At 44.5% G+C, this 27068-nt stretch overlaps 1 protein-coding gene across 3 annotated transcripts in view; it reads right to left on the reverse strand.

The window, feature by feature from the left end:
- Positions 1-20726, reverse strand: part of oca2 (oculocutaneous albinism II) — a 484102-nt gene extending 463376 nt beyond the window's left edge. For all 3 annotated transcript variants that reach the window (XR_011342330.1, XM_069891904.1, XM_069891903.1), the window contains exon 1: positions 20464-20726. Coding sequence is in view for 2 of the 3 variants with exons in the window: in XM_069891904.1 (XP_069748005.1) it covers positions 20464-20720 (257 nt within the window). In the remaining variant the exon portion in view is untranslated. The remainder of the gene's footprint in view (positions 1-20463) is intronic.
- Between the last annotated feature and the right edge of the window lie 6342 nt (positions 20727-27068).

The following is a 27068-nucleotide window of genomic DNA, read 5'->3' on the forward strand; positions in this document are numbered from 1 at the left end:
GTTCTGGCGGGAGTGGCAGCACACATAATTGCAGCGGTGAACCGGCCCTGCTTGTCACGTGCAGCCAGCCATGGCAAAGATGGTATCGCAGGTCCTTCTCTTCTGGTACAGACCAGAAGTATGCGTACCCGCTTATGTCAGTGTGACACACATTCAGGGACACAAGGGGCAGGCTCCAGATAGCCTTAAAGGCTGCAGCGCGAACTTCAAAGTAAGTCAGTTGTGCAAAGCGAGCTCACAACCTGCTGCCTCAGCTCTTCCGCTGCACTCGCACAATTATTTTTTTTTGTACATGCCTGGGGGTCTATGAGGGAACAAGGAATCCATGAAGGGGTCAATGGTTTAAAAAGTTTGGGGACCCCTGTTATAGCATCGGCAACTTTTGTGGATCTTTGCCTTAACGTGATGTTCTGGTGTAATTAACATGATCTTAACACGATGTTCTGGTGTAATTGCAGCCAACATTGCACTCCCCTCAGAGGTAGAAAATCTACTTTCTTTGCCCCCACACAAGTAACACAATGTTCTTCTTCCCTTAACCACATAACCTGCAGAAGAACATTTAGAACAATGGCATCTGATGGCCCTGTCAAGGCTGCTGCCCTGGTGATTTATTCTTGGGTGCATATTCTACCTTCCCGAAAGAAAAAGATTGAAAAAATATTTTTTTTAAAAAATCACCCATCCAGGCAGGATCTGCAGAGGGAAATAAATGTCTGTCAACATTTTGGGTTGAAACTCGAAGTGTGAAATGACATTGATAGGGAAGTTTAAGAAAGATTCCAAAGCATTTCATAGATATATTAAAGGCAAGGAGAGGTTAAACCTTTACTATTCAAATGCCTTTCTAAATGTCTCTTAAACATATTGATTTCATTTGAATTTAGGACACCACAGTTAGTGAAGCGATTGGTGCAATGTTATTACAGAGCCAGCCACAACCCGAGTTCGAATCCGGCGCGGTCCATAAGGAGTCTGTGTCTGCATGGGTTTCCTCTGGACGTTTTGGTTTCCTCCCACCCTTCAAAACCAAAATTCAATTTAAATTCCACCCTCTCCTCTGGCAGTGAGGTCCAGAAATCAACCACTCCTTGTGTAAAACATTGACACTCAGTTCCCCTTTAAAAGACCTTCCTCCCATCCCTTGTTTTACATGTCTCTACTATGGGGGGGGGGGGAAATTCTATCTACTTGTCTCTTTGGATTTTATAAACGTCTACAGCACACATGTCAAACTCTGGCCCCCGGGCCAAATTTGGCCCGCGATATAATTATATTTGGCCCGCAAGATCATTTCAAAAATGTATTAGAGGTAGCCCGCTGGCCGCTGCGGCAGTATAGCGCATGCACAGCTAATACTATAAATCCCAGAATGCATTGACGTCAGCCCGCTAATCGCCCCCACCTCCTCTGTTTACGTTGCAGGGTCTCACCGTGGACTCTGGTTTTGGGGCCTGGTCGGTGTCAGGGGAAGCCAAGGCCGCTTCCCAGCGCCCGGAACCGGAGGCCTCGGGCCTGACCTCGCCAGGACCATTGCCCACTCCCCCTCCCTGCCGCAGGCCGACCCGCGACTCACGGTGACAGGGCCGCTGATCCGCCGAGATGCCGCCCTGCAGCGAGAGCCGATGCCCCTGCACTGTCGTTGTCCAACCCGATCGCCCGCAAACCCCGCCCTCCCGCACACAGGACTGAGTAAGTATTATGAACTTTAATCTCAGGATAAAACAATCTTCCAATAGTTTCATGTCACAGAGATAAATATATTCCTGGTTAAAAATGGTCCTGTACCTGGATACAAGCTCATTAGGCATAAAACTTGAAAAGTGTGTAAATCAAAGGATATCTGTACCAATGGAAAAAGGGCATGGCAAATAACCCTGCTAGAGTTCATGCCCACAATTAGTCACCCATTTGATTGTTTCAGGAATCATGTTATTCTCCCACATTCTCAATAGCCCTCAGATTTTACTATTCGACAGCACACTAGCAACATTTGACAAATCCTCTATAGAGAAATATTATTTATTGAATATTTTATTTCTCATTTGTTAATGCTTCTGGAAAGAGTTTATCCAAAACTATTATTAAACATTTATTTTAATAAGAAAAAGTTTAACATTACATATGTTGAAAGAAGAGAAAACATGCAGATGTTGTTGAAAATTTTCAATAAATATTTAGTTCGGCCCTCGACTTAGTCCAAGTTTTTGATTTTGGCCCTCCGTGAATTTGAGTTTGACACCCCTGGTCTACAGGTCACCTCTCAGCCTCCAACATTGCAGGGTAAACAAGCAAATTCTATCCAGCATCTCCTCATAACTAAAGTAAGTGAAGCACAAAAGTCTTCAGGCGCTGTGATTATAGTAAAAACACAGAAATGCTGGAGTAACTCAGTCGGTCTCGTCGCATCCATAGGAGGTAAAGATGTATTGTTGAGGTTTCGGGCCTGAGCCCTTCTTCAAGGCATAAGCAAAAAATAATGACTAATGGCAGGGGACGAGTCCAGACCAACAAAAGGTGTTAATTGGATAAGAGGAGAGGTGAGGATTGATTTTGGCTCTGTGACAGGAGGCAAAAAGAAAAGGGAAGAGAGAGAGAGAGAGAGAGAGAGAGAGAGAGAGAGAGAGAGAGAGAGAGAGAGAGAGAGAGAGCGAGCGAGCGCGCACATGCTGGGGGAAACGTGACGAGGGAAGTGGGGGGAAGAGACTTTAACTAAAGAGCTCCATTCCAGGGAACATTCGGGTTAATCTTTCTCCAGGCAAAGTCATATCCTTCATATAGTGTCATGGCCAGAACTGTACAAAATAATCCAAGTGTTGTCTTACTAGGGCTTTGTAAAGTTGAAACATAATGTCCTGACTTTAACATCCTCTGCCTTGCTCTATGAAGACAAACATGCCTTATGCCTTTTCACCACCCTACCAACCTGTGTTGCCACTTTTCGGCTACTCTGCTCATCAACATGCCCTAGTGATCAGCCATTAACTGTATACGACGTTCCCCTCTTTGACTTTTCAGAATGCACCACTTGTCAAGATTAAACTCCTACACTCTGACCTGCTTTCTGTCAGATCTGCATCCTGCTAAAGTGTTAACATCTGTATCAGGTCACGTGTCATGAACACGTGTCATGAAATTTGTTGTTTTGCAGTAGCAGTATTGTGCAGAACAGTTTCAAGCAAAATGTTTGGCCTGGAAGTCAGCCTGAAGAAAACTGAGGTCCTCCATCAGCCAGCTCCCCACCACCATGACTACCAGCCCCCCCACATCTCCATCGGGCACACAAAACTCAAAACGGTCAACCAGTTTACCTATCTCGGCTGCACCATTTCATCGGATGCAAGGATCGACAACGAGATAGACAACAGACTCGCCAAGGCAAATAGCGTCTTTGGAAGACTACACAAAAGAGTCTGGAAAAATAACCAACTGAAAAACCTCACAAAGATTAGCGTATACAGAGCCATTGTCATACCCACACTCCTGTTTGACTCCGAATCATGGGTCCTCTACCGGCATCACCTACGGCTCCTAGAACTCTTCCACCAGCGTTGTCTCCGCTCCATCCTCAACATTCATTGGAGCGACTTCATCACCAACTTCAAAGTATTTGAGATGGCAGAGGCCGACAGCATCGAATCCACGCTGCTGAAGATCCAACTGCGCTGGGTAGGTCACGTCTCCAGAATGGAGGACCATCGCCTTCCCAAGATCGTGTTCTATGGAGAGCTCTCCACTGGCCAGCGAGACAGAGGTGCACCAAAGAAGAGGTACAAGAACTGCCTAAAGAAATCTCTTAGTGCCTGCCACATTGACCACCGCCAGTGGGCTGATATCACCTCCAACCATGCTTACCTTGGTGCCTCACAGTTCGGCGGGCAGCAACCTCCTTTGAAGAAGACCGCAGAGCCCACCTCACTGACAAAAGACAAAGGAGGAAAAACCCAAATCCCAACCCCAACCAACCAATTTTCCCTTGCAACCGCTGCAACCGTGCCTGCACGTCCCACATCAGACTTGTCAGCCACAAACGAGCCTGCAGCTGACGTGGACATTACCCCTCCATTTATCTTTGTCCGCGAAGCCAAGCAAAGAAAGAATTGTGCAGAACAAGGTGCAAAATTACAATTCTGTAAATGTAAGATTTTTTAAATAAATAACTAGTGCATAAAAGAGAAAAAGTGAGGTAGTGTCCCTAAGCTTCATGGTGGTGGAGGGGAAGAAGCTATTTTTGGAGCATAGACACCCTTCCTCGCTATCTGCAATACCACCAATTTTTGTGTCATTCCTCTTGCATTCACATCAGTTACAAGCAACCACCGCTGGTCCCTGCCGCACGCCTCGAGCCACAGACTTGCAATCAGAAAAAGCATCTTCCCACAAATGCCCTCGGTCTCCTTTCACCAAATAGGAGACAGTCATAAAAAAACAGCTGCTTTTGTCAATTAAACCCTCTTGACTAGTACGGCAGGGATCGGTGCTGGGGCCTATTATATAGATTAACAATCTGGATGTGACTGCAGGAGGTAATAATTAGCAAGTTTGCAGATGACATAAAAATTGGTGGTGTCACTGGCAGTGAAGAGGGTAGCCTTCAGCTACAGAATAATACTGAACAATGGGTAAGATGGGAAAAGAAATGACAGTTTAATCATGAAAAATCGGAGCTGTTACATTTTAAAGTCACAAAGTCATACAGCAGGGGGGAAAAAAGCTCATAGGCCCAGCTTATCCATGCCAAACAACTGTCCATTTTGAAATGGTGAATCAGGAAGAGATGGACCCAACAACATAGGTCGATCATTCAGTTAATAATGCAAACAGGTTAATTATCTTTAATGGCCAGGGCATGGAAAACAAGAGCAGAGAGGTTATGGTTCAATTTAATACATTTTTAGTTAGGCCCATTCTAGGCCCCAAATTTTCGGGCAGCATGGTTACAATAGCGGTTAGCTCAATGCCAAATCTGGCCTCATCAATACGTTAAAGTTGTGTAAGACATTGGTGAGGCCAGATTTGGAGTATTGTGGGCAGTTTTGGTTACCTAACTACAGGAAAGATATCAAGAAGATGGAAAGAGTGCAGAGAAGATTTACTAGGATGTTGCGCTGACTTCAGGAACTGAGTTACAGAAAATGCTAAACAGGTTAGGACTTTATTCCCCGGAGCATAGAGGAATGAGGGAGGATTTGATTGAGGTATTTAAAACTATGAGGGGGCAGACAGAGTAAATGTAGGTAGGCTTTTTTTCCACTGAGGGTAGGTGAGAAACAAACCAGGGGTGAAAGCGGAAAAGTTTATGGGGAACTTCTTCACACAGAGAGCGGTGGGAGTGTGGAACAAGCTACCAGCTGAAGTGGTAAATGCAGGCTCAACTTTAACATTTAAGAAGAATTTGGTCAGGTATATGGATGGGAGAGGTATGGAAGGATATAGACTGGGTGCAGGTCAGTGAAACTAGGCAAAAAAATATGGTTCAGCACAGACTAGATGAGCCAAAGTGGCCAGTTTCTGTGGTGTTTCATAGAACCATAAAACAGAAAATAAAACTCTCTGGAGATTTTTTTTCCTATCCTGTACATTGGCACCTCCATACCAATGGATCATTTGTAAAATTCTAATCTTTATTTTCAAATTCTCCTTACCCCTGTGGTATTCCGGCATCTTCTACCAATCCTGTTCCATGAAGAATATCAACAATAGGCTATTGCACTCAACGATACTGAAGGTGCTATTGTCCAGGAGGGGTGGGGGGTTGGTTTGGACAAAACGTTTCATACAGAGGTGAAGGAGACGATGAGACTTTCCAAATCCCTGGAGGCCACCTGGGAGAAGAGGGGCAACAAACCAGGAGAGAGGGTTGTTGGCTGGAATGTATGGAAGTATATGTATTAATGTTAATGAACTACACTGTATATCAAGTTCTGTTTAAAGTGGTGATCTGTTGTTTGGGATGATGCGGGAGGGAGGGAGCAAGATGGATGCTGTGGACATGCTTCAGCTTGGTAAGGGAATTGGTGCCAAACAGAGGGTTAGTGGCGCTAGGAGGGGAAGGGTTTAGGGTAATGGGAGGAGGAGGAGGGGTTGAATGGGGGGGATATATTATATTGCTTTTATTTGCTGACGATGGCTTCCTTTTTAATTCTTTTAAATTTACATAGGTTTTGGGTGGGTACGGACGTCTGGGTCCAAGGTCTGTGGGGGCAAAAGAGTCAGAACATATGGGCCAAAGGAAGATCGGGAAAGGAGGGATAAAGATATCAGGAAATCCCTGAGGTGATAGATGAGATCATTAAGGTGATAAAGAGGAAGAGGCGTCTTGGCGCATCTTAAAAAGACACAGGCGGACATAGTATTTTTACAAAAAACCCACCTCATGAACTAAGAACACAAAGTCGAAGAGGGGATGGATGGGTCAAGTGACGTCATCCACCTATAGTTCTAGAGCCAGGGGAGTGGCTATCCTGATAGGGAAGAATGTTCTAGAGATGGTCCAGAGGGTGGTCACAGACCCTCGCGGGGAGATTTGTGATGACGCATTGTCAAAGATATTCGGAATCCTGGACCCTGATGAATGTATACACCCCGAAATATGATGAAGAGTTTATACAGAACATATTTTTGAAAGTTTCTGAAGTGGGGGAGAAGGTGTTGATTGGAGGGGATTTCAACTTCTGTCTGGATAAATCGGCGAAGGAGGTCATGAAGGCTAGTGTGGCTAAGTCCGCCCTGGTCTTCATGAAGGAGCTGAATCTTGTAGAGATCTGGAGGAGGCTGAATCAGAGTGTAAGGGATTATTCTTTCTATTTGCAGTAGCGCAATTCCTACACTTGAACTGTTTTTTTCTTGGCACCAGCCCAATTGGAGGGTAGGATAGTGGAAGCTGAGTACAGAACACAGACGCTGTTGGAACATTCACCTTTGGTGGTATCGATTTTAATACCTGATAAGCAGGCCCCAGCATATAGATGGTGTCTGAATACGACGTTGTTGGGAAAACCGGATTTTTTAGCTTTGTTAGAGCACAGATAGATTTGTTCTGTGAGATGAACTGCCCCTCTACTGAGGATAACTTCCTGATATGGGACACATTGAAGGCTTATCTAAGAAGCCAGATAGCGAGGTACACCAAGAATGTCAAAAAGAGTATACAATAAAGGTTAACGATTTGGAATTGGAAATAACACAAATGGAAAATGACTATCAGAGGGTGGGCATGGAAGAGAAGCATAGAAATTTGGTGCATAAGAGTTTGAGTACAAAATATAGGATGGAAAATTTGATTCTAAAATCTGGACAGCAGTACTGTGAGCTGGGGGAGAAGGTCCTTAAAGCCTTGTCCTGGCACATGAGGATGGAGGAGGCTTCCAGAACAATCAATGTGATTTAGACAGAAGAAGATGATCTCATATAAGCCAAAAGATATAAATAAAAGGAATTTCAAACTGTGGAGCCCAGGGGCAAATAAATGGCTGTCCCAAACATTATGGAGGTCATTGTACATCTACCACTGCCTGGGAAAGGCAACCAACAGACTGAAAGAATCTCATACCCCGGATACACCAACTTCTCTCTTCCTATCGGGGAGAAGACTTGAAAGCACAAACCAACAGCCAGCAGGCTCCAGAATGAACACTGTAGCAGTTCGATCCATGCATCCTTGCTTGGTGCTAATTGACCTTATTTTTCCATTTAAATCCAATACGCTGTAAATTGTGCTCTTTTATAAGATCGTATGGATGCTAAAGATAACCTGTTAGCCTGTTCACGCGAAGAACCCTTCTCCCTGTACTTGGTATTTTGCGACAAATAAACTTTATAAAGTATATAATTCATCCATTAATAGACAGATCACTGCACCCAGAAGTAAAGGAGGAATCACAATTTTCGGAAATGACTCCGCTGAAAAGAGACTAGAATTAGCCATTCTCTGAGAAGGAAATATTCCAGAGAAAGCAATAAACCACTTGTCAAAAGCTCCTATAATTTGTGTTTCTATTTGAGAAGAATAGTTGGAACATGTAATTTAAATAAAAGGGCAAGTCTGGAACCCCCTGCGTAGACAGAAGATAGTCATGAGCCTGAGCACGGTGTGGAAGAAAGGTCCTTGGTATCATTGCCTGTGTGTGGGCAGAGCGTGTCCAGGAAAGGGCCCAGGAATACTGATGGATGTCGAGGGCTGATCTGTATGTAGGAATAGAATGGTGACTGCAGTGTGGCAGGAAATTCTGGATGCCTAGAGAAAAGTGGGCGGGGGGGGGAAACAGGGCAAGGGGGGCTGCAAGGACTGAGAAAGGTGGTTGATGCAAGGATGGCAGGAATTGGTGAATTGGAGGCAAGGTTCGAGTTGAAAGTTAGTGTCAGAGTACCCAACCCTGAGATACTTTTTTCTGTGGGCCAGCCAAATTTCTACTCATCGGTAGTGTAAAATATACCCAAGAAGATACATATACTAAAAAAGAGAGAAATGTAAATAAACAAATAAATGAAAACAAACTAACTGCAATAAATATTCATCAATAAATAGAAGTCCTTAAATGAATCCCTGATTGAGTTTGTTGTTGAGGAGTCTGGTGGTGGAGGGGTAGCAACTGTTCCTGAACCTGGAGTCTTGTGACACCTGCACCCCTTTCCTGAAGGCAGTAATGAGAACAGAGTGTGTCCTGGGTGGTGCTCTCTGACACCACCATTCCACATAGATTTTCTTGATCGCCTGTGATGTACTGGGTTGCATCCATTATCTTTTGCAGGGCTTTCTGCTCTGAGTTATTGGTACCCCCTTACCAGGCTGTCAGTACACTTCCCATTACACATCTGTAGAAGTTTGCCAAGGTTTCCAATGTCATACCAAGCCTCTGCAAACTCCTAAGTAGAGGGGCTAACGTGCTTTCTTCATGATGGCTTGTTCAATATGTTGGATCCAGGAGATGTCTTCCGAAAGAGTGACTCCCAGTAATTTAAATTTGCTCACTCTTTCTACCTCAGTTTTCACTGGATCGTATACCTCTGATCTTCCTTTCTGAAAGACAACAATCAGTTCCTTGGGGAACGCGGGGTCAATGATGGTGAGTGAAGCGATTGCGGGCCGGGAAGCACAGGAAAGGAGCCAGGAGGTGAATAAGTTGGGAGGAACTGGCGTTGGGTCACACGGCAAACCTCAATGGACCCAGTGTTGGGTCGAGCAGCACAGTGAGCTCTGAAGGCATAGTTGGTGTCAGGTCGGGGGATGCGACGAGTCCCAGCGGCAGATCCAGTGTCGGGTCGGGAGAGACAGCAAGTTCCAGCAGCAAGAGCAACGGGGGTGAGGATTGTGATGGTGACAGCTTCACAAGGTTACAAGACCGGGAAAAAAAAATCACTAGTGAGGCAAAACAAGCAGGAGGGATCAGAACCCTTCCTGCTGGATGTGATGGAGGCACTGGTCCTCCTGAAGGATGGACCGGTCCAAGCAGTGGATAAAAGAGCCCAGGACATGGGGAGAAAGCTAGAAAGGATGCAGGGTCCCCTCTCAGGCCTAATGAGGAGAATATCAGAGATAGTGGACGGAATGGGGGCAAGTGAAGTCAAGATACACAGTATGGAAGACTAACTGGACATACTGATGAGGGAGAGCAAGTGTATATGAGGAAAGTTAGATGCCCTTGAAAATTACAGTAGAAAAAATAATACAGTAGAAGAAATAATACAAAAATAGTGGGGTTAAAAGAGGGCACCCGAGGTGGGGGGGTGGGGGGAAGAATCCTATGAACGTTTTTGCTCCTGGTGAAACTATTGCACTGCCAGGACAGAGAAAAAAATATTGGGAGCAGGAGCAGCCGGCGCACGGAGGAAGGGATGCCCAATGGAAATAGAGGGGTGCAAGGTTTTCTTCTACCCCAACAACAGTGCAGTGCTCCTAAAGTCCAGGAAGGTGTCTGAACTAGTCAAGAAGCTGGTAAAGCAAAAAGGATACGAATGCGTGCTGAGATACCCAGCCACCCTGAAAGTGGTTCTGTGGGAGTGGTGGGGGAGAAAGTTTTTAAAACAGACCTGGGAAGGGCACAGAAATTTGCCAAGGATTTGCCTATACTTGGGAAGGGTGGGGGGGGGGGGGGAGAAAGAAGAGCAAAAGCTAAAATGGGGATTAACCCATGATAATGTAAATCAGACAGCTCCAAGAAAAGTGCAGAGAACAAAACAAAGGACTCTACATCACCTTTGTTGACCTCACCAAAGCCTTTGACACCGTGAGCACCTCGGATGCCCCCCGAAGTTCATCAACATGGTTATTCAACTGCACGAAAACCAACAAGGTCGGGTCAGATACAGCAATGAGCTCTCCGAACCCTTCACCATTGACAGCGGTGTGAAGCAAGGCTGCGTCCTCGCACCAACCCTCTTTACCATCTTCTTCAGCATGATGCTGAAACAAGCCATAAAAAACCTCAACAATTAAGACGGTGTTTACATCCGGTACCGCACGGATGGCAGTCTCTTCAATCTGAAGCACCTGCAAGCTCACACCAAGACACAAGAGCAACTGTCTGTAAACTACTCTTTGCAGATGATGCCGCTTTAGTTGCCCATTCAGAGCCAGCTCTCCAGCGCATGACATCCTGTTTTGCGGAAACTGCCAAAATGTTTGGCCTGGAAGTCAGTCTGAAGAAAACTGAGGTCCTCCATCAGCCAGCTCCTCACCATGACCACCAGCCCCCTCCCCCACCCCCCCACATCTCTATCGGACACACAGAACTCAAAACAGTCAACCAGTTTACCTACCTCGGCTGCACCATTTCATCTGATGCAAGGATCGACAAAGAGATAGACAACAGAGTCTGGAAAAACAACCACCTGAAGAAACACACAAAGATCAGCGTGTACAGAGCTGTTGTCATACCCACGCTCCTGTTCGGCTCCAAATCACGAGTCCTCAACCGGCATCACCTACGGCTCCTAGAACGCTTCCATCAGCGCTGTCTCCACTCCATCCTCAACATTCATTGGAATGACTTCATCACCAACATCGAAGTACTCGAGCTGGCAGAGTCCGCAAGTACTGAATCCATGCTGCTGAAGACCCAACTGCACTGGGTGGGTCATGTCTCCAGAATGGAGGACCATCGCCTTCCCAAGATCGTGTTACATGCCGAGCTCTCCACTGGCCAGCGAGACAGAGGTGCACCAAAGAGGTACAAGGACTGACTAAAAAAATCTCTTGGTGCCTGCCACATTGACCACCGCCAGTGGGCTGATATCGCCTCAAACCGTGCATCTTGGCGCCTCACAGTTTGTCGGTCAGCAACCTCCTTTGAAGAAGACCACAGAGCCCACCTCACTAACAAAAGACAAAGGAGGAAAAACTCAACACCCAACCCCAACCAACCAATTTTCCCTTGCAACCGTTGCAACCGTGCCTGCCCGTCCCACATCAGACTTGTCAGTCACCAACGAGCCTGCAGCAGACGTGGACATACCCCTCCATAAATCTTTGTCCGCAAAGCCAAGCCAAAGGAATGTAAATACCTGCTGTGACCTGTAAAATATTTTGGCACAAATGTGTAAATACTGAGTTTATGATAAATAGAAATGAAGTGAAAAGAGAAAACATTCTTGAAGTCTAAGGGAAATGGTTGGAGGGTAAGATGAGTGCAAAGTGCACTGTCTGTTATAATGAGGGGGACACTGATGAGTTAGAGGACATAGTCTCCAAGGGGGTGGCCGAGAATTTGGATGGGGGAACTGTTTGGGGTAAACTAACCATTTTAATATAGTTTTATTTTGTATTTTGTCTTTTTATTTCTCCTTGGTTAGTTATTTCAGTCTTAGTATTTTTCCCCCAAGGTCTGGTAGTCAAGAGTAGATGGCTGAAGACAAAGGGTTAGATGAGGGGGGACTAGGGGCAGTAGAGGTACAAAGGAAATACACCTCTAACAATCCCTGAGGCAATGGCTAAGAGCATAATGTTTGTTAGTTTTAATGTTAATGGTTTAAATGGGTAAGTCAAGAGAAAGAGAATTTTGGCACACATTAAGAAAATGGGAGTAGACCAGGCCTTCCTTCAAGAAGCCCACCTAACAGAATTAGAGCATCAAAATTTAAAAATAGGATGGGTGGGCCAGGTAATAGCCTCCTCATTTGGTTCAAAGGTAAGGAGGGGTTGCAATTCTGATAGGGAAGAGTGTTCCAGTGAGAGTGCCAGGTGTGACTGCAGATAAAACAGGTGCACCATCAAATATACTCAGAATCCTGGACCTTGTTAAATGTATATGCCCCCAACATAGACGATGAAAAATTTATGTAGGACATTTTCCTGAGATTGGCAGAGGGGAGGGAGAACATTCCAATTGGGGGAGATTTCAATTTCTGTCTGGATCCTGTTTTAGACAAGTCAACAAAGTAAATATTAAAAACAAAAGCAGGACATGCCACCATTAATGGTATGAAGGCACTGAATTTGATAGATGTATGAGGCAGAAGCATTCGAGGGAGAGGGACTATTCTTTCTACTCAAGGCAGCATGACTCCTACTCTAACATAACATAACATAACAATTACAGCACGGAAACAGGCCATTAGGCCATTAGGAATAGATTTTTTTCTTGGTTTCAGCTTATATAGAGGGTAATATCATGGAATCGAAGTACACAGCAAGGCTTCTCTCAGATCACTCACCTCTGATAATTAAAATTGAAATGGCGAACAAGCAGGAGACAGTATGAAGATGGCATCTTAATGCATTGCTGTTAAAGAAGCTGGAGTTTTGTAGTTTCATAAGAGCGTAGACAGACACATTTTGTGAGGCCAACTGTACTTCTACTCCAGATAAATTCCTCTTTTGGAACACCCTGAAAGCATATTTGAGGGGTCAAATAATTGGATATACTCGAACAGTAAGGAAAGAATATGAGAGGGAGGTGGGTGATTTAGAGCAAGAAATCATTCATTTAGAAAAGGACTTCCAAAAATTGGGCTCTAAAGATCACTACCGGGTTTTAACAAATAAGATGCTGAAATACAATATGCTTCAAACATACAGCATGGAAAAGGCCATATTATGGTCAAGACAAAAATATTATGAATTGGGGAAGAGAACCAAAAAGGTCCTTGCTTGGTAGTTGAGAACAGAGCAGGACCTCGAGAACTATCAATGCAATACAAACTGGGGATGGCAGGATCTCTTACAAAACAAAGGAAATTAATGACACCTTCCAGAAATTCTATGAAGGTTTATATAAATCAGAATTGGTAGGGAGGTCGGATAAAATTTGTGAGTTCCTATGTAAGATAGAGTTGCCAAATTTGGACCCAGGAGGGCAGGAAGGCCTAGATTGTCCTTTTACAGAAAAAAAAATAGTAAATGCATTGAATTCGCTGCAGACTAAAGAGTCTCCAGGGAAGGATGGGTTTCCACCTGAGTTCTACAAGGAATTCAAGGATCTATTGATATCTCTTTATATGGAGGTGATAGACCAGGCAATGGAAACCCATAAACTCCTGGAATCTTTTTCGACAGCAATCATTACGACGATCTTAAAGAAAGATAAAGATCTGCTAAAACCATCCTCTTATAGACCTATTTCATTATTAAATACAGACTATAAGATAATGGCCAGAGCTCTGGCAAATGGATTGGCAAACATTTGCCAAAAATAATTAATAAAGATCAGGTGGGCTTTGTGCAAAAAAGACAAGCAGAAGATAACTTTGGTAGACTATTAAGTATAATACATTTGGCACAAACTAGAAATGAGGGAGGTCTTGCCATGGCTCTCGATGCAGAAAAGGCATTTGATAGATTAGAGTGGGATTTTTTATTTAAAGTGCTGGAAAACATAGGGTTATGGCCGACTTTTACAAATTGGATAAGGGCTCTATACCATGCGCCCAAGGCAAAAGTTGTGTCTAACGGGCAAATTTCTTCAGTTTTCCCACTGACAAGATCAAGGAGGCAGGGATGCCCACTATCTCCAGCTCTGTTCACACTGGTTAGGGAACCATTGGCTGAAATCATTCGCTAGGATCCAGACATCAAAGGTTTTTAAATAGGCCAGGATGAACATAAGATCAGCCAATTTGCTGATGATGTGTTGATATACTTGACAGATCCAGTAAACTCACTGTCCTAGCTGTGATCTACTCTGGAGGACTATGGGGAGGTCTCCAGGTACAAGGTCAATTTGGACAAGAGAGAAATTATGCCACTTACGTGGGAGATTATAGCCAATGTTAAGAGAATAGTACCTCAAGTGGCCACAGAATGGGAGTTAAAATAGATAATAATTTAATAATTTGTACAAATTAAATTATACGCCCTTGCTGGGAAAAAATGAAGGAGGACCAAAGCAGATGGACGTCCCTGTCCATAACGTTAATGGGCAGGGTCAGCTGTATTAAAATGAAAGTGTTGCCAAAACTTCAGTACTCTTTCATTCATTGTCCATGGCGTTGCCCCAATATTTTTTTCAAAGCCTGCTCTCACAAGTGAGAGCATTTTTATGGTTTCTATGGAGAAATTGACCTGGGACTACAGTCTGGGCGGATTGCAAATGCCGGATTTCAAAAAATACTATTGGGCAACCAAGTCGTGATGCATCTCCTCACTCTTTGGAGGAGGAGAGGTACCATGCTGGGCACAGATTGGTCTGCCCTTGGTGAGCGAGAAGGCGGCAGAGGATTTTATTTATAAATGGGATGCAAAACTGTTATCTGCATAACAGACAGCCCTATATTGAAACAGATTATCCGTATTTGGAATAACATTAACCAATACTTAGGAATAAAACTGGAATTGTCCGCAAAAATACCCCGGACTCCAAATCAATTAATACCATTAACGGTAGATAACAAGATCCTGGACAGCAGGTGTCAAAATGGTTTCAGGTGTACAGAGGACTGTTACAAGCAAGGGCCGCTAATGTCATTTGAACAACTTAGGCAGAGATCTTCTTTCTTTGGCTTGGCTTCGCGGACGAAGATTTATGGAGGGGGTAAATGTCCACGTCAGCTGCAGGCTCGTTTGTGGCTGACAAGTCCGATGCGGGACAGACATTACAGACAGACAGACATTACAGACATACAGAGGTATGATCTATCAAATAAGACATTACACTGCTACCTTCAGATAAAACTTTTTAACGGGACAAATTAGGACCAACCATGGTCCTACCAAAGAGCAGCGACATAGAGACCATGATTCAAAAGGGGAACACACAGAAACCTATTTTGGCAATGTATTTTCTGCTCCAAGCAAAAGGAGCTAACGAGGTCTTGATACATCAAAACAAAGGTCAGAGTTGAACTTAGGAATAACAATTGGTGAGCAGTACTGGTCTGACCTGTGTTGGACCAGCGTGTCTACAGTCATCAATGCAAGGTACAGGCTGATGCAATATAATTTTTTGTACCAGCTGTATCTGACACTGCAAAAGATGAATAGATCTAAACCAGAACTACCAGACCAATGTTTTAGATGCGGCTTTGACTCAGGAACCTTTATGCACGCAACCTGGACATGTACCAAGTTGGAACTAGGCAAAGTCTTCGGGAAAATTATAGGTAAGGAATGCCCACAGGACCCAGAGCTATTCCTGTTGAGTAACATAATGGACACAAGACTTAAAATGAAGCTGTCCAAATTCCAAATTCAATTCGTAAAGATCGCATTAGTGGTAGCCAGAAAGTACATAGCGGTCACCTATAAGTCCAACTCTTGTCTGAGTATTGCAGAGTGGAGCAAGGAAATGCATGCCTGTGTTCCCCTGGAGAACATTACCTACAACTTAAGGGGAAGGTATGTTACTTTCCAAAAAAATTTGCCAACCATACTTAAACTCCATAGGAGCACAGTTGTAAAGAGGGTCACTGCACCTCATTGCCCTGCCTTCTCCACTTCCTCCTCAACCTAGGGAGAGGGAGTCTGTCTCATTCAGGCAGGAAAAGAAATCAGCCTGAACCCAGGCCACCATGCTATGTCAGATCCACAACTCCCTAATATGACCTACTCCTTCGTTAGAAGTGCTTTTAATGTCCTGTGTGTATTTTGTTTAGTTAAGTGTTAAGTGTCAAGGGAATGGGGGGGGGGGGGCAGCGCATGGGGAAGGGGAGGGGATAAACTTGGACTCAGTAGAGGAAACTGTATGGAATAGATATGGATAAGCTGTAGTCGGTGCTGATTTGTAATCACTGGGAATGACAGCATTGAAAGCTGAGTTCGAGTCTGGAAAACCATAAATAAAATATTCAAAAAGTAGAATGTTGCCTTGGTTTCAGGGTTTGAGTTACAGGGAAAGGTTGATCAGGCTGGGATTTTATTCCCTGGAGCACAGAAGATTGAGGGGTGATTTGATAGAGGTATTTAAAAATATGAGGGGGACAGATAGAGTCAATGTGGACAGGTTTTTTCCATTGAAAGTGGGGGAGATTCCAACAAGAGGACATGGATTGAAATTGAAGGGGGAAAAGTTTAGGGGAAACATGAGGGGGAATTTCTTCATTTAGAGGGTGGTGGAAGTGTGGAATGAGCTTCCAGCCAAAATGGTAGATGCAGGTATGACTTTAAAAGGACAAGTTGGATAAGTATATGGATGAGAGAGGTGTGGAGGGTTATGGTCCGAGTGCAGGTCAATGGGACTAGGTGGATGAAGTGCTAGGTGATGAAGTCGACAAAGATGATGTGGTCAAACAATAATCATGGCTTTTATTAGCAGAAACTAATGGTTCAATAATGAAAGACAATGAATGGGTGCAGACACAGTTATATCCAAGGGGAGTGTCCTTAACAGTGGAGATAATGCACAGCCAACGTTAGTACAGCAAGTCTAGCCGAAGGGAAGACAGACAGCTTAGCAGAGATTCACCACAGTGGGAGAAGGTGTTTGGCATGGACTAGAAGGGCCAAACTGGCCTGCTGACATGGTGTCATTTTTGTATGGTTGTATATGGTTTAATATCAACAGCAAATTTGTAAGTGCATTGTTCTTGTCGCATTGAGCCATACAAGCATAGGTGTAAAGCGAGTAGAGCTGGGGGCTGAGAACGCAGCCCTGTGGTGCTCCATGATGGAGATTGTGGAGGAGATGTCCTTACCAATCTGTACTGATTAGGGTCTGGAAGTGAGGAAATCCAGATCCAATAACACAGTGTATCGAGGCCCAGGTTTTGGAGTTTGTTAATAGGTTTCGAGGAGCTAATGGTGTTGAATGCTGAACTGTAGTTAATGAAGAACCTCTCTGCTGTCAAGGTGTTCCGGGGTTTTTCTGTAGACCTGTTGCTGTGGTAGCCGAATTGGAATGGATCCACGTCACCACTCAGACAGGAGATAATATGCTTCAACACCAGCCTCTTTAAAACACCACCACCAATTCAGAGAAATAAAGTTGTACTTTCATATTGGATACCCATCTCTCTCTCTCTCTCTCTCTCTAAACACACTCACACACCCACCCATCATGATTAGCATAACACTACAGGTGCACGACCCTTTATCCAGAACCCGTGGGGGACAGTGGTTCTGAATTATGGATCTTTCTGGATTTCAGAACAAAAGCTAGGTTTAAGCCCACCCGAATTGTGCTGCCGTATCCACACCCTTCCAGTCACGCTGCCATCTCTCTCTCCTCCCCCCCCCCCCGCTTGAGTCAGGCTGCCGTCTCTCTCTCTCTCCCCTCCCCCCCACCCCACCCGCCCAAGTCGCGCTGCCATCTCTCTCGCTCTCTCCACTGTACCAGCACCAGGAAAAAAAAATGCCAGATTTTGGAGCTTTCTGGATTTTAGATGTCCAGATAAAGGATTGCGTACCTGTATTACAACACCAGCAACACAGGTTCAAATCCAGCACTGTCTGTAAGGAATTTGTACGTTCTCCCCATGACCTGCATGGATTTTCCCCAGGTGCTTCAGTTTCCACCACCCCTTCATAAAAAACGTATGGGTTTTGTTGTATGGGTGTAATTGAGCAGTTCAAGTGTCAATGACTAGAATCTACTGTGTTGTAAATAAAATTATATCTCAATACATATTTACTGTATGTAACATCTAAGCACAGTGAGTCAATTTTTGTACAAGAATTACTTGGAGTAAATCTGCTTTTAATGGCATTTCATTTATGAGCATAGTCCTGACCTGGCTGAACATTTTTTTGGAATGGAGAAGATACAAAATTATAAGAAAGCTTTCCCCTGTAGCAGAGATGGTCTAAAACCAAAGGAACAAAGATTCACGGTCAGGATATCTGAAGGGAATCCAAGTATGACATGTCATTGACAAGGGGTTTGGTGGGGGGGGGTTGTGGGTGGAATCTGAAATGCACTGCCTTTTGGGTTATGGAGGGAGAGTCACTCACAGCATTCAAGATGACCCTCTAGGCTAAAGGGCACCCTCTAGAAAATGGGATTGGTATGGTCGAGATTCTAATGCTCAACATGAACGGAGTGAGCCAATGAAAAAAATTTTCGGTGCTGTATCACTGTGAATCTAGAAAGCTGCAACACCAAATGCATGCACCTATGCTTATCTACATGTACGGAAATACAGTAAAACCCCTGGTATCCAGCACCTATGGGGATTGGTAGATGCTGGATATGAGAATTTTCCGGTTGCTTGAGACTCATTCTTACAATGCCTAACTAAGAATAAACAGTTTAAAAGACAAAAATACTGTACTTACACAAAACAAACTTCACTTGGATGAATATATTAACCTTAAAGAATTTTACTTTAGTTTCAGTCGCATTCTTTGAAAACATTTAACTGCACTGCATCCCCCCACGGAGTTGCCCGAAAGATGAACAATAACATTATAGATAATTAACCCCACCTCCCCAAAGTTGACAGATAAAGCCTTACTGATATACTGAATAACGTACTAATAAAGATAAAGACTCTTATTAAGCAGGGAATTAGCCTCTTATTAAGATTCTTACTAAGCAGGCAGCCAGCAACAAGTGCCATTGACCAGCTCTTCACCTTATTCAAACACAACTTTATTCAAACAGCTGCCACGAGCAAAGCACAACCAAGACACTCCGTTAGCTGAATAATTTACTCCATCTTCACCAAAGGTTTTGTTTCCTCAGAAAACATTTACAATTTTATACTTGCCTTTCAATATTTATTTATTTAGGGCCTTCCTCAAAATTTTACTGCAAGATCATTATTTTGTAGGTTCTAATACTTAACCTATTTAGTCCCAGTTACATTGCCAATATTTCATCCTTTCTCTGCAAGATCTGGCCACTAACATCTTGCAATTTCACTATACGTGTATGGAAGTTCATTTTACCCGTCCTCTACTGCACTTTGTTTCCTTGGTCTAGATGAAGAGTTTGGGCTCGAAATGCTGACCCCCCCCCCCCCCCAACCTTCTTCTCCCACTGATGCTGCTCCATCCGTTGAGTTCCTCCAGCAGATTGTGCTCAGCTTGGAATTGTTAATAGTCTGCAAAGGCCTTTCCTGTAGTCAATAAAACCCATTGAAAATTCCCAACTCTGCACGTGGTAGTACAGCCAGTCTCAAATGCTTATATCTGAGTCATCAAATGGAGTCCTATTAAGGGCTGCTGGTAAAATACCATGCGCCACACTAATCACTGCATTCATCTCGATTCCAGTGGCAGAATGGGGCCAAATTCACTGGTGGTACATGGACCCCATCCATTTGAATGGAGTTCATGTCTTGAGAAAAATAGATAAGAAGTTTCTGATTTCTAACGCTTTTAATTATTGATAGTTTAAGATTTTTTTTCTTTCATTATGCTCATGTTGATTTCCAGATCTACGGCAGTTGAATTAAGGAAGGGTGGTGGGTGTGGCGCATATGGAATTTAGTAAGGCATTTAACAAGGTTCCCCAATGGTAGGCTCATTCAGAACGTCATGAGACATGTCTTCCATGGAACCTTGGCTGCTTGGATTCAGAATTAGCTTGCCTGCAGAAGGTGATAGCAGATGAAAATTATTCTGCCTGGAGATTGGTGACTTCTGTTCTGCACGATATTTGATAAACGACTTGGTCAATGAAGTGGAGGGGGTGGGTCGGTACACTTGTAGATGCCACAAGGTTGGAGGTGTTGTGCCATAGTGTAACAAGGCTGCCGTAGGTTTGAACAGGATGCAGAGTTGGGCAAAGAAGCGGCAGATGGAGTTCAATCTGGATAAGTGTGAAGTGATGCACACTGGAAGATCAAACATGAAGGCGGAGAATGTGGTTAATTAAAGATTATTAACAGTGTGGAAGGACAGAGGGATCTTTGTGTCCAAGTCCATAGATTCCCTCAAGTTGATACAGTAGGTTTCTCAACTTCTGCCCATAATTTTTCATTTTACCAGTTTAAAAAATTAAGGATACAGAGAAAGAGAATTCCCCTTTCAACCAAAGGTCCACCTTTCAGAAAATTACTGCAAGGGAAATCACTGTCAAAGTTCTAATTTGGATTCTTCAACATGTGTTTTGCTTCATCGTGTATTATTAATCAGGATATCAAACTCACCTCTCCTGTTTGGTAACAAGGTTCACTTCCTCACAGTGCAGGGAAGGCTGTTCATGGGCCACAGATCCATTCCAGTAGTGTCTCTGCTCTGTTTTTGGACTCTGGACCATCTCGCAGAACTCCTCTGGAAGCTTCAGTTCCCCAAAACCCCTGGAGTCGACCAATGGCTCAACGTGGCCATTTAAGTTCCTTTGAGGAGGATCCATCTTCTGGGCAAGATCCACCTCAATTTGGCTTTTGCTGTCCAGGTACATCATTGTTTTACTGTGATCGATGTTCTGAAAAGGAAAAGGTCAGAGTCCATTTCAAAATGCTCAAATGTTATTCAGTGAATGAAGGTTACCGGTACGTGGCTCATTCTCAATAGAGATGAATGGGAACTTGGTTAATGCTTGACCAGTAATCCCACTGGCCAATCACACAAGGCTGCCATCCCAACCAAACAGCACCAGGTCACACTCCCACCTCCTTTTAGTCCCGTGTATCTTTCTCTTCTTTGCCTGCTTTCATTCATACTTTTCTCTCTAACCCTCCCCGAACCTTCACCTTCCTCAGCCCCTGCCCTCAGCTTCGTCCACCCGTTTTAGTCTCGCTAAAGGGTTTGCAACCTGAAATATTGACAATATCTAACCACGGATGCTGCCTGATCCATTGAGTTCCTCCAGCAATTATTCCAAGATTTCAGATTTATTGTCAGAGTACATAGAGATCATCACATGCAACTCTGGGATTCTTCGTTCTGCAGGCGAGGCAGAATTACCACTAATTTGTAGTGCAAAAATAAACAGTACACAGCATATGCATATAAACAAATAAAGAACTGCAAACAGATAACAAATGCAATCAAACTGACGGTGCAATACAGCAAGGAAAAAACATCTATTAAGTGCAAAAGCAAGAGTCTTTAAATGAGTCACTAATTGAGTTTGTCATTGTGTCTGATGGTGGAGGTGTATCAGTTGTTCCTGAACCTGGTGGTGAGAATCTTGATGGTAGCAGCGAGAACAGAGGGTGTGCTGGGTGATGTGGATCCCTGATGATTGCTGCTGCTCTCCGACAGTAGCACTCATAGAAACATAGAAAAATAGGTGCAGCAGGAGGCCATTTGGCCCTTCAAGCCTACACCGCCATTCAATATGATCATGGCTGATCAGTACCCGGTTCCTGCCTTCTCCTCACACCCCTTGATCCCTTTAGCCACAAGGGCCAAATCTAACCTATTCTTGTGACACCTATACCTCTTCCCTGATGCAGCAGGCATCCCAAGTCCTGTTCAATCCCTTGATATCTAGTCAGATGCCGCCACCAAGGTTCAATGTTACAAATTTCTTCTCAATAAAAAAGGGGCAGCACAGTTGGTGTAGCGGTTAGCGTGACGCCTTTACAGTGCCAGCAATCGGGACCAGGGTCTGAATCCCACGGTGTCTGTAAGGAGTTGGTACGCTCTCCCAGCGTCTGCGTGGGTTTTCCCCCTAGGGACTCCAGTCTGCTCCCTCCGATTGAAACTTGGGGTGTGTAGGTTAATGGGGTGTCAACTGGGCGGCACAGACTCGTGGACCGAAATGGCCTGTAGCCATGCAGTACATTTAAATTTAAGAAAAAGTACTCATCTCTGAAGCATCATATTCACAAGTGAATTAAACCCTGGTCCATCACTTCCTTTGCATTCAACAGATTCGAGTGTCAGATGGTAGTTGGGAACACATCAATGCTTTCAATTACTCTGCTGACACCTTGTGGCAGTAACGAGTATTGTAGCCATGAACAGTCCCGGTTTGAGCAATTCAAGACAAACAAATTATTGCTCCAGATTGCTTTGTCTATTTTTAACTTCATCCAGATTAAACCTCAGTGAAGATCATTTCCAGGTGAAATGGTGCCACATGTAAATCTGAACCTTGCCCCTCTTTGCACCGTTCACGTCACCAAGTCAGATATTTTGTTGTCTTTGGGGTACAGCAAGTTTTGTCTTTATTAGTCCAATCCCCATCACCCCCTCCCAATATTAATTGGGAAGAAACCCAACAGCGAAGATGACCACGGCAACAGACCAGCGAGGGGCTCAGCGGACGAAGGACCCACACAGGCCGCTGCTGTTGGCAACTTGCATCCGAAGGGCCCACACAGGCTGCGGCTGTTGGCATCTTGCAGTCGAAGGAACCACACAGGCAACCAGGTCCCAGAACCAGGATTTGAGACAGTGATGAGGGCAAAAAGGAAAGCTCTGGCAAAGGCTTCCTGATTGTATTGGAGGTTTGAATCTGGAGCTTGAACTGTCAGTGGTTTGAACAGGAATCTGTGTGGCTGTAGAGGAGGCGAGTCGAGGGACACTCAGTGTCCCCTTTCATGCTTGCATGTGGGTCCCAGGAATTAATGGTCAATCAGCTTAAAAAGGGTCAAGTGTGAAAGCAAAATCGTCTGAACGCCATCCTGAAATGACGTCATTTCACACCGGGGATGGACTGCCTCGACCCCAGCTGCAGTCCGCCATTGCTTTTTCTCCCACAGTCTTTCATAATTGCGCACAATAGCACAACCAACTTACCCACACTCTTTATAAATTGTTCGCTATTTCTATTTCCTCTCTCTATCCCTCTGTGACTTTCCCATGCCAAAGTTTATACCTTTATTTCAATCTTTTCTTTCCTTCACATTCCTGCACTCATGCAAAAACTTGCATCATTTCTGTCCTAGAATGCAATTTTCAGTTTCACCCTTGGCTAATTGGAACACCAGCATCTGCAGATGCCGAGGATTGCAGCAGAGGGGGTTGGGGGGGTGGTGTCAAGGCTGTCTATTCCCAGTGTGAAATGGCATAATTTCATCCCGGCATTGAGACTAATTTGGTTTCACACTTGACCCTTATCCTGCCAATTGGTTGTTAATTCCTTGGATAAGATGCAAGTGTGAAAGGGGCTAATGGGAGACCTAACTCAACAGTTTCACAAATATCTTCTGGCTGCTCAAAGTCCACAGAGAATGCTGCAACTAGCAGAGTATTTCTCCCCAGCAATTAGTCGTTGGGGTCTCAATTCAGTCTTGTCATGGCCGATAGCAATACATAAACCTGCTGGAGAAACTCACCAGGTCACACAGAATCCATAAAAAGTGAAGGCCAGCACGTTTGATGTATTCATCGCCTTTACAGCGCCAGTGACCAGGACCAGGATTCGAATCCTGCGACCAGGTTTTGAATCCCGCACTCTCTGTAAGGAATTTGTACGTTCGCCCTGTATCTGTGTGGGTTTCACCTGGGGGGGCTCTGGTTTCCTCCCACCGTTCAAACACATACTGGGGGTGTAGGTCAATCGGGTGCAATTGGGTGCCATGAACTCGTGGACTGAAATGGCCTGTTTCTGTTAGAGAGGAGGGTGGGGGTGGGAGGGAGAGAGGAGGAAAGGGCAGGAATACAGGCTAATAGTTGGATACAGGTGGGAAAGTAGAAGAGAAAGAGATTGAGATAATAGGGAGAGAGGATAGCTCTCTGAAAGGAGAGGCTGGGGAGCTGGAGAAAAGGAGACAGAGGGAGAAGGAAAGAAAGAAATTCAGGGGAGTGGTTCTACCTGAAATTAGAGGTCGATGTTAATGTCGTCTGGTTGCAGGAATACCTTGACAACGGGCTCAGGCCAGAAGCGTTGGTCTCCCATTGCTTCCCATGGATGCTGAGTGATCTGCTGAGTTTCTCCAGCGCTAGTGTGCATTGCACTCGACTTCCATATCTACAGATTTTCTGGTTTAACATGTCATGGCCGATAACCCTCCAACGTAGGCGTTGTATGAGCATGCCTTGCCCTTTCAGCCTCATGCTGTCAACCGAGCAGCAGAAGGCAAAGAACATAAACAAATAAAAAAGACACAAAAATGCTGGAGGAATTCAGGAGGTCACCCAGCGTCCATAGAATGCAAATAGATGTAACCAACATTTTGCGCCTTTGTTTACTCATTATCCTTTCAACCAACACTACTCAATCACTCCTGGATTCCACACGGTCATAGCTACACATTCTTTCCATGCAATTTGTTTTTTTTCCCCCCTATCTTTAATTTTATTCAATTCTGATGGAAGGTCTCTAATGTGAAACTTCTCCATGGATAGGACCTGTCCTCTTTATTTTTCCTGGCCGTTTCTATCGGTTTGCCCAAAGATAATGGTAGACAGCCGCTGCCATCAGCTGCTCTGCACTTGCTGCAATCGCATTGCAGCCACCGAACTCGCAACAGCGTGCCGCTCATGCGCGAGGGCACATTAGTTGAATAGAGTATTGGCAGGGAGCAGACGCCATGTTGTGGGGGCTCTCTCTATCATGTTTGGTTGCGTTCAGTAAAGTCTTTGGTTTGCCTCACCGCCGACTTGGTATTAAGCACACAATAACAAACAATAATAGAGAAAGGTAGATGAGACTTCAAATCACGTCGCCGACACTCAGTACTCGATAGGAGTAATTAGCCTTGAATTTGCTCTGAAGGTGTGAGATTTTCACTCACAACTTTCTGATCCTTAAAGAGTTGATGCTACGGAGCTGCAGTTGCTTTGGATAAACTAAGCTGGGAAAAAACAATTTGCCACTTCAATTCCATAAATAAGCTCATAGATTTGTGGTTATGGCTGTATCTAATTAAATTGTGGCCTTGGCAAAATTGGATGTTGTCCCTGGTGAAAGGGTTTTCAAAATCCTGCTTCCAGTGTCATTATAAAACACAGTATATGTCATGGTCTACAAGATTATACGAGGCATCAATAGAAGTGGGGGGGGGGGGGGGGGGGGAAGCCAGCACATTTTTATTTCCCTGGGGCGACAATAGCAAACACCACAGAACGTCTGTACCAGGCAAGGGGATGAAAGTTTAGGGGTGATGTCAGAGGTACTTTTTTTTAAGTGAGCAACGGGTGCCAGGAATGCATTTCCAGGGTTGGTGGTGGAGGCTGGTACAATAGGGACATTCAAAAGACTCTTAAACACACATGTGGGTGCAAGAAAATGAGAAGGTGTGAGGTAATGAGGTTTAGATTGTTGAGAAGGTTTATGCAAAACACAGAAATGCTGGAGGAACTCAGTTGGGGCCAGCACTACCATGAGGCCAACTAGGCAGCCGCCTAGGGCGCAGACTTCAGAGGGGCGCTCTTGGAGTGAGATTCCAACAGCTCCGGCACCTCTGCGTCATGAATGATATAATTCTGACTAATGCATTCGGTCAGTAGCCAACCCCCCCCCCCCCCCCCCCCCCCCCCCACCACCCCACTCTCAGCCCAGTCTAGGGCACAAAATAGTCTAGTGTCTGATATTGAGCCTGAGCCCATCTTCAAGGTGTGAGCAAAACGCAGGCAGGCTCCTGACTAAGATGGCTGGGGAGAAGGGAAGAAAAGGCAACGGGAGCACAGGCCAGCAGACAAATGGTGATAACTGGGCATGGATAGAAGGACAGGAGAGGAAAGCTGAGAATTGATCGATAGAGAGGGGTGGCTCTGCGAATGCAGAGCTGGTGGAAAGGACACAGAGGGAAAGTGAAGGAGAGAGAGAGAGGGAGAGAGGGAGAGAGGGAGAGAGGGAGAGCTAGAGGAAAGAAATAGGGATAGAAGATTGGAGAGGAGAATAGGAGGATTGGAAAAGAGAGGGAGAGAAGAGATAGGAAAAATAGGACTCTCTGGTTATACATCTTTACCTCCTATTGACTAATGCATTCGGTCAGTAGCCAACCCCCCCCCCCCCCCCCACCACCCCACTCTGAGTTCCTCCAGCATTTTTGTGTTTTTAACTACATTGCAGCATCTGAAGACTTTTGCATTTCAGAGTAGGTTTTTACAGGTCACCAGAACATCACAGGCCAAAGGGCCTGTACTGTGCTGTCATGTTCTATTCTTTACATTTTCTGAAGATTTGACAAAGCTTGGAAGTGTGGCAACGCTAATTCTTTAATTTTTTTTCAACTTCATTAGGATTTCTGCTCAGGCTTGCTCAGATTCAATACTAAATTGCGTGGACATAATGCTCCTCAGGCATAAATGAAAGGTACGCCGAGATCTGAAGGCAAAGTCACTAAGGCACAGCAACTGGAATCCTCCCCTGTACTCTACAGATATATCATTTTGATAATACCATACAATGGAGATGTTACGAAATGAAAGAACCAACATTTATTACATTGTCAATTATTTTACCAAAAGCTTTGTCCCACATTTTAAATTCATTGGCTGGATCACTCAGGAGTTGGAGAACGCCTAACTTTTTGCATCTGCACAACTCCCAATTCACTCAAGACCTTGACCAGGAGAACAAGCGGTGTCCAGATCACAGGCACTGCATACTCAGGGCCTGTCCTAACGCTGTTTTGCCATTTCCAAAAGTCCCTGATGATCAGAAACACAATTAATCTTTTTTTTAAAAAGTTCAAATATTAAACACCTGACTCAGACCAAAATGAAGTATGCATGACACCTCAATAAGGCATGCCCCTGAGTTTAAATTTAAATGCAAACATACAGCACAGTAGTAGAGCATTCCAGCCTATAAACCTATGTCCTCCAAATATACCAATTAACCAATTGGTTTTTTGAAGGGTGGTAGGAAATTGAAACATCCAGAGGTATCCCACTCAGACACAGGGAG

This window comes from Narcine bancroftii, chromosome 7, assembly GCF_036971445.1.
Source record: "Narcine bancroftii isolate sNarBan1 chromosome 7, sNarBan1.hap1, whole genome shotgun sequence".
Classification (NCBI taxonomy): domain Eukaryota; kingdom Metazoa; phylum Chordata; class Chondrichthyes; order Torpediniformes; family Narcinidae; genus Narcine; species Narcine bancroftii.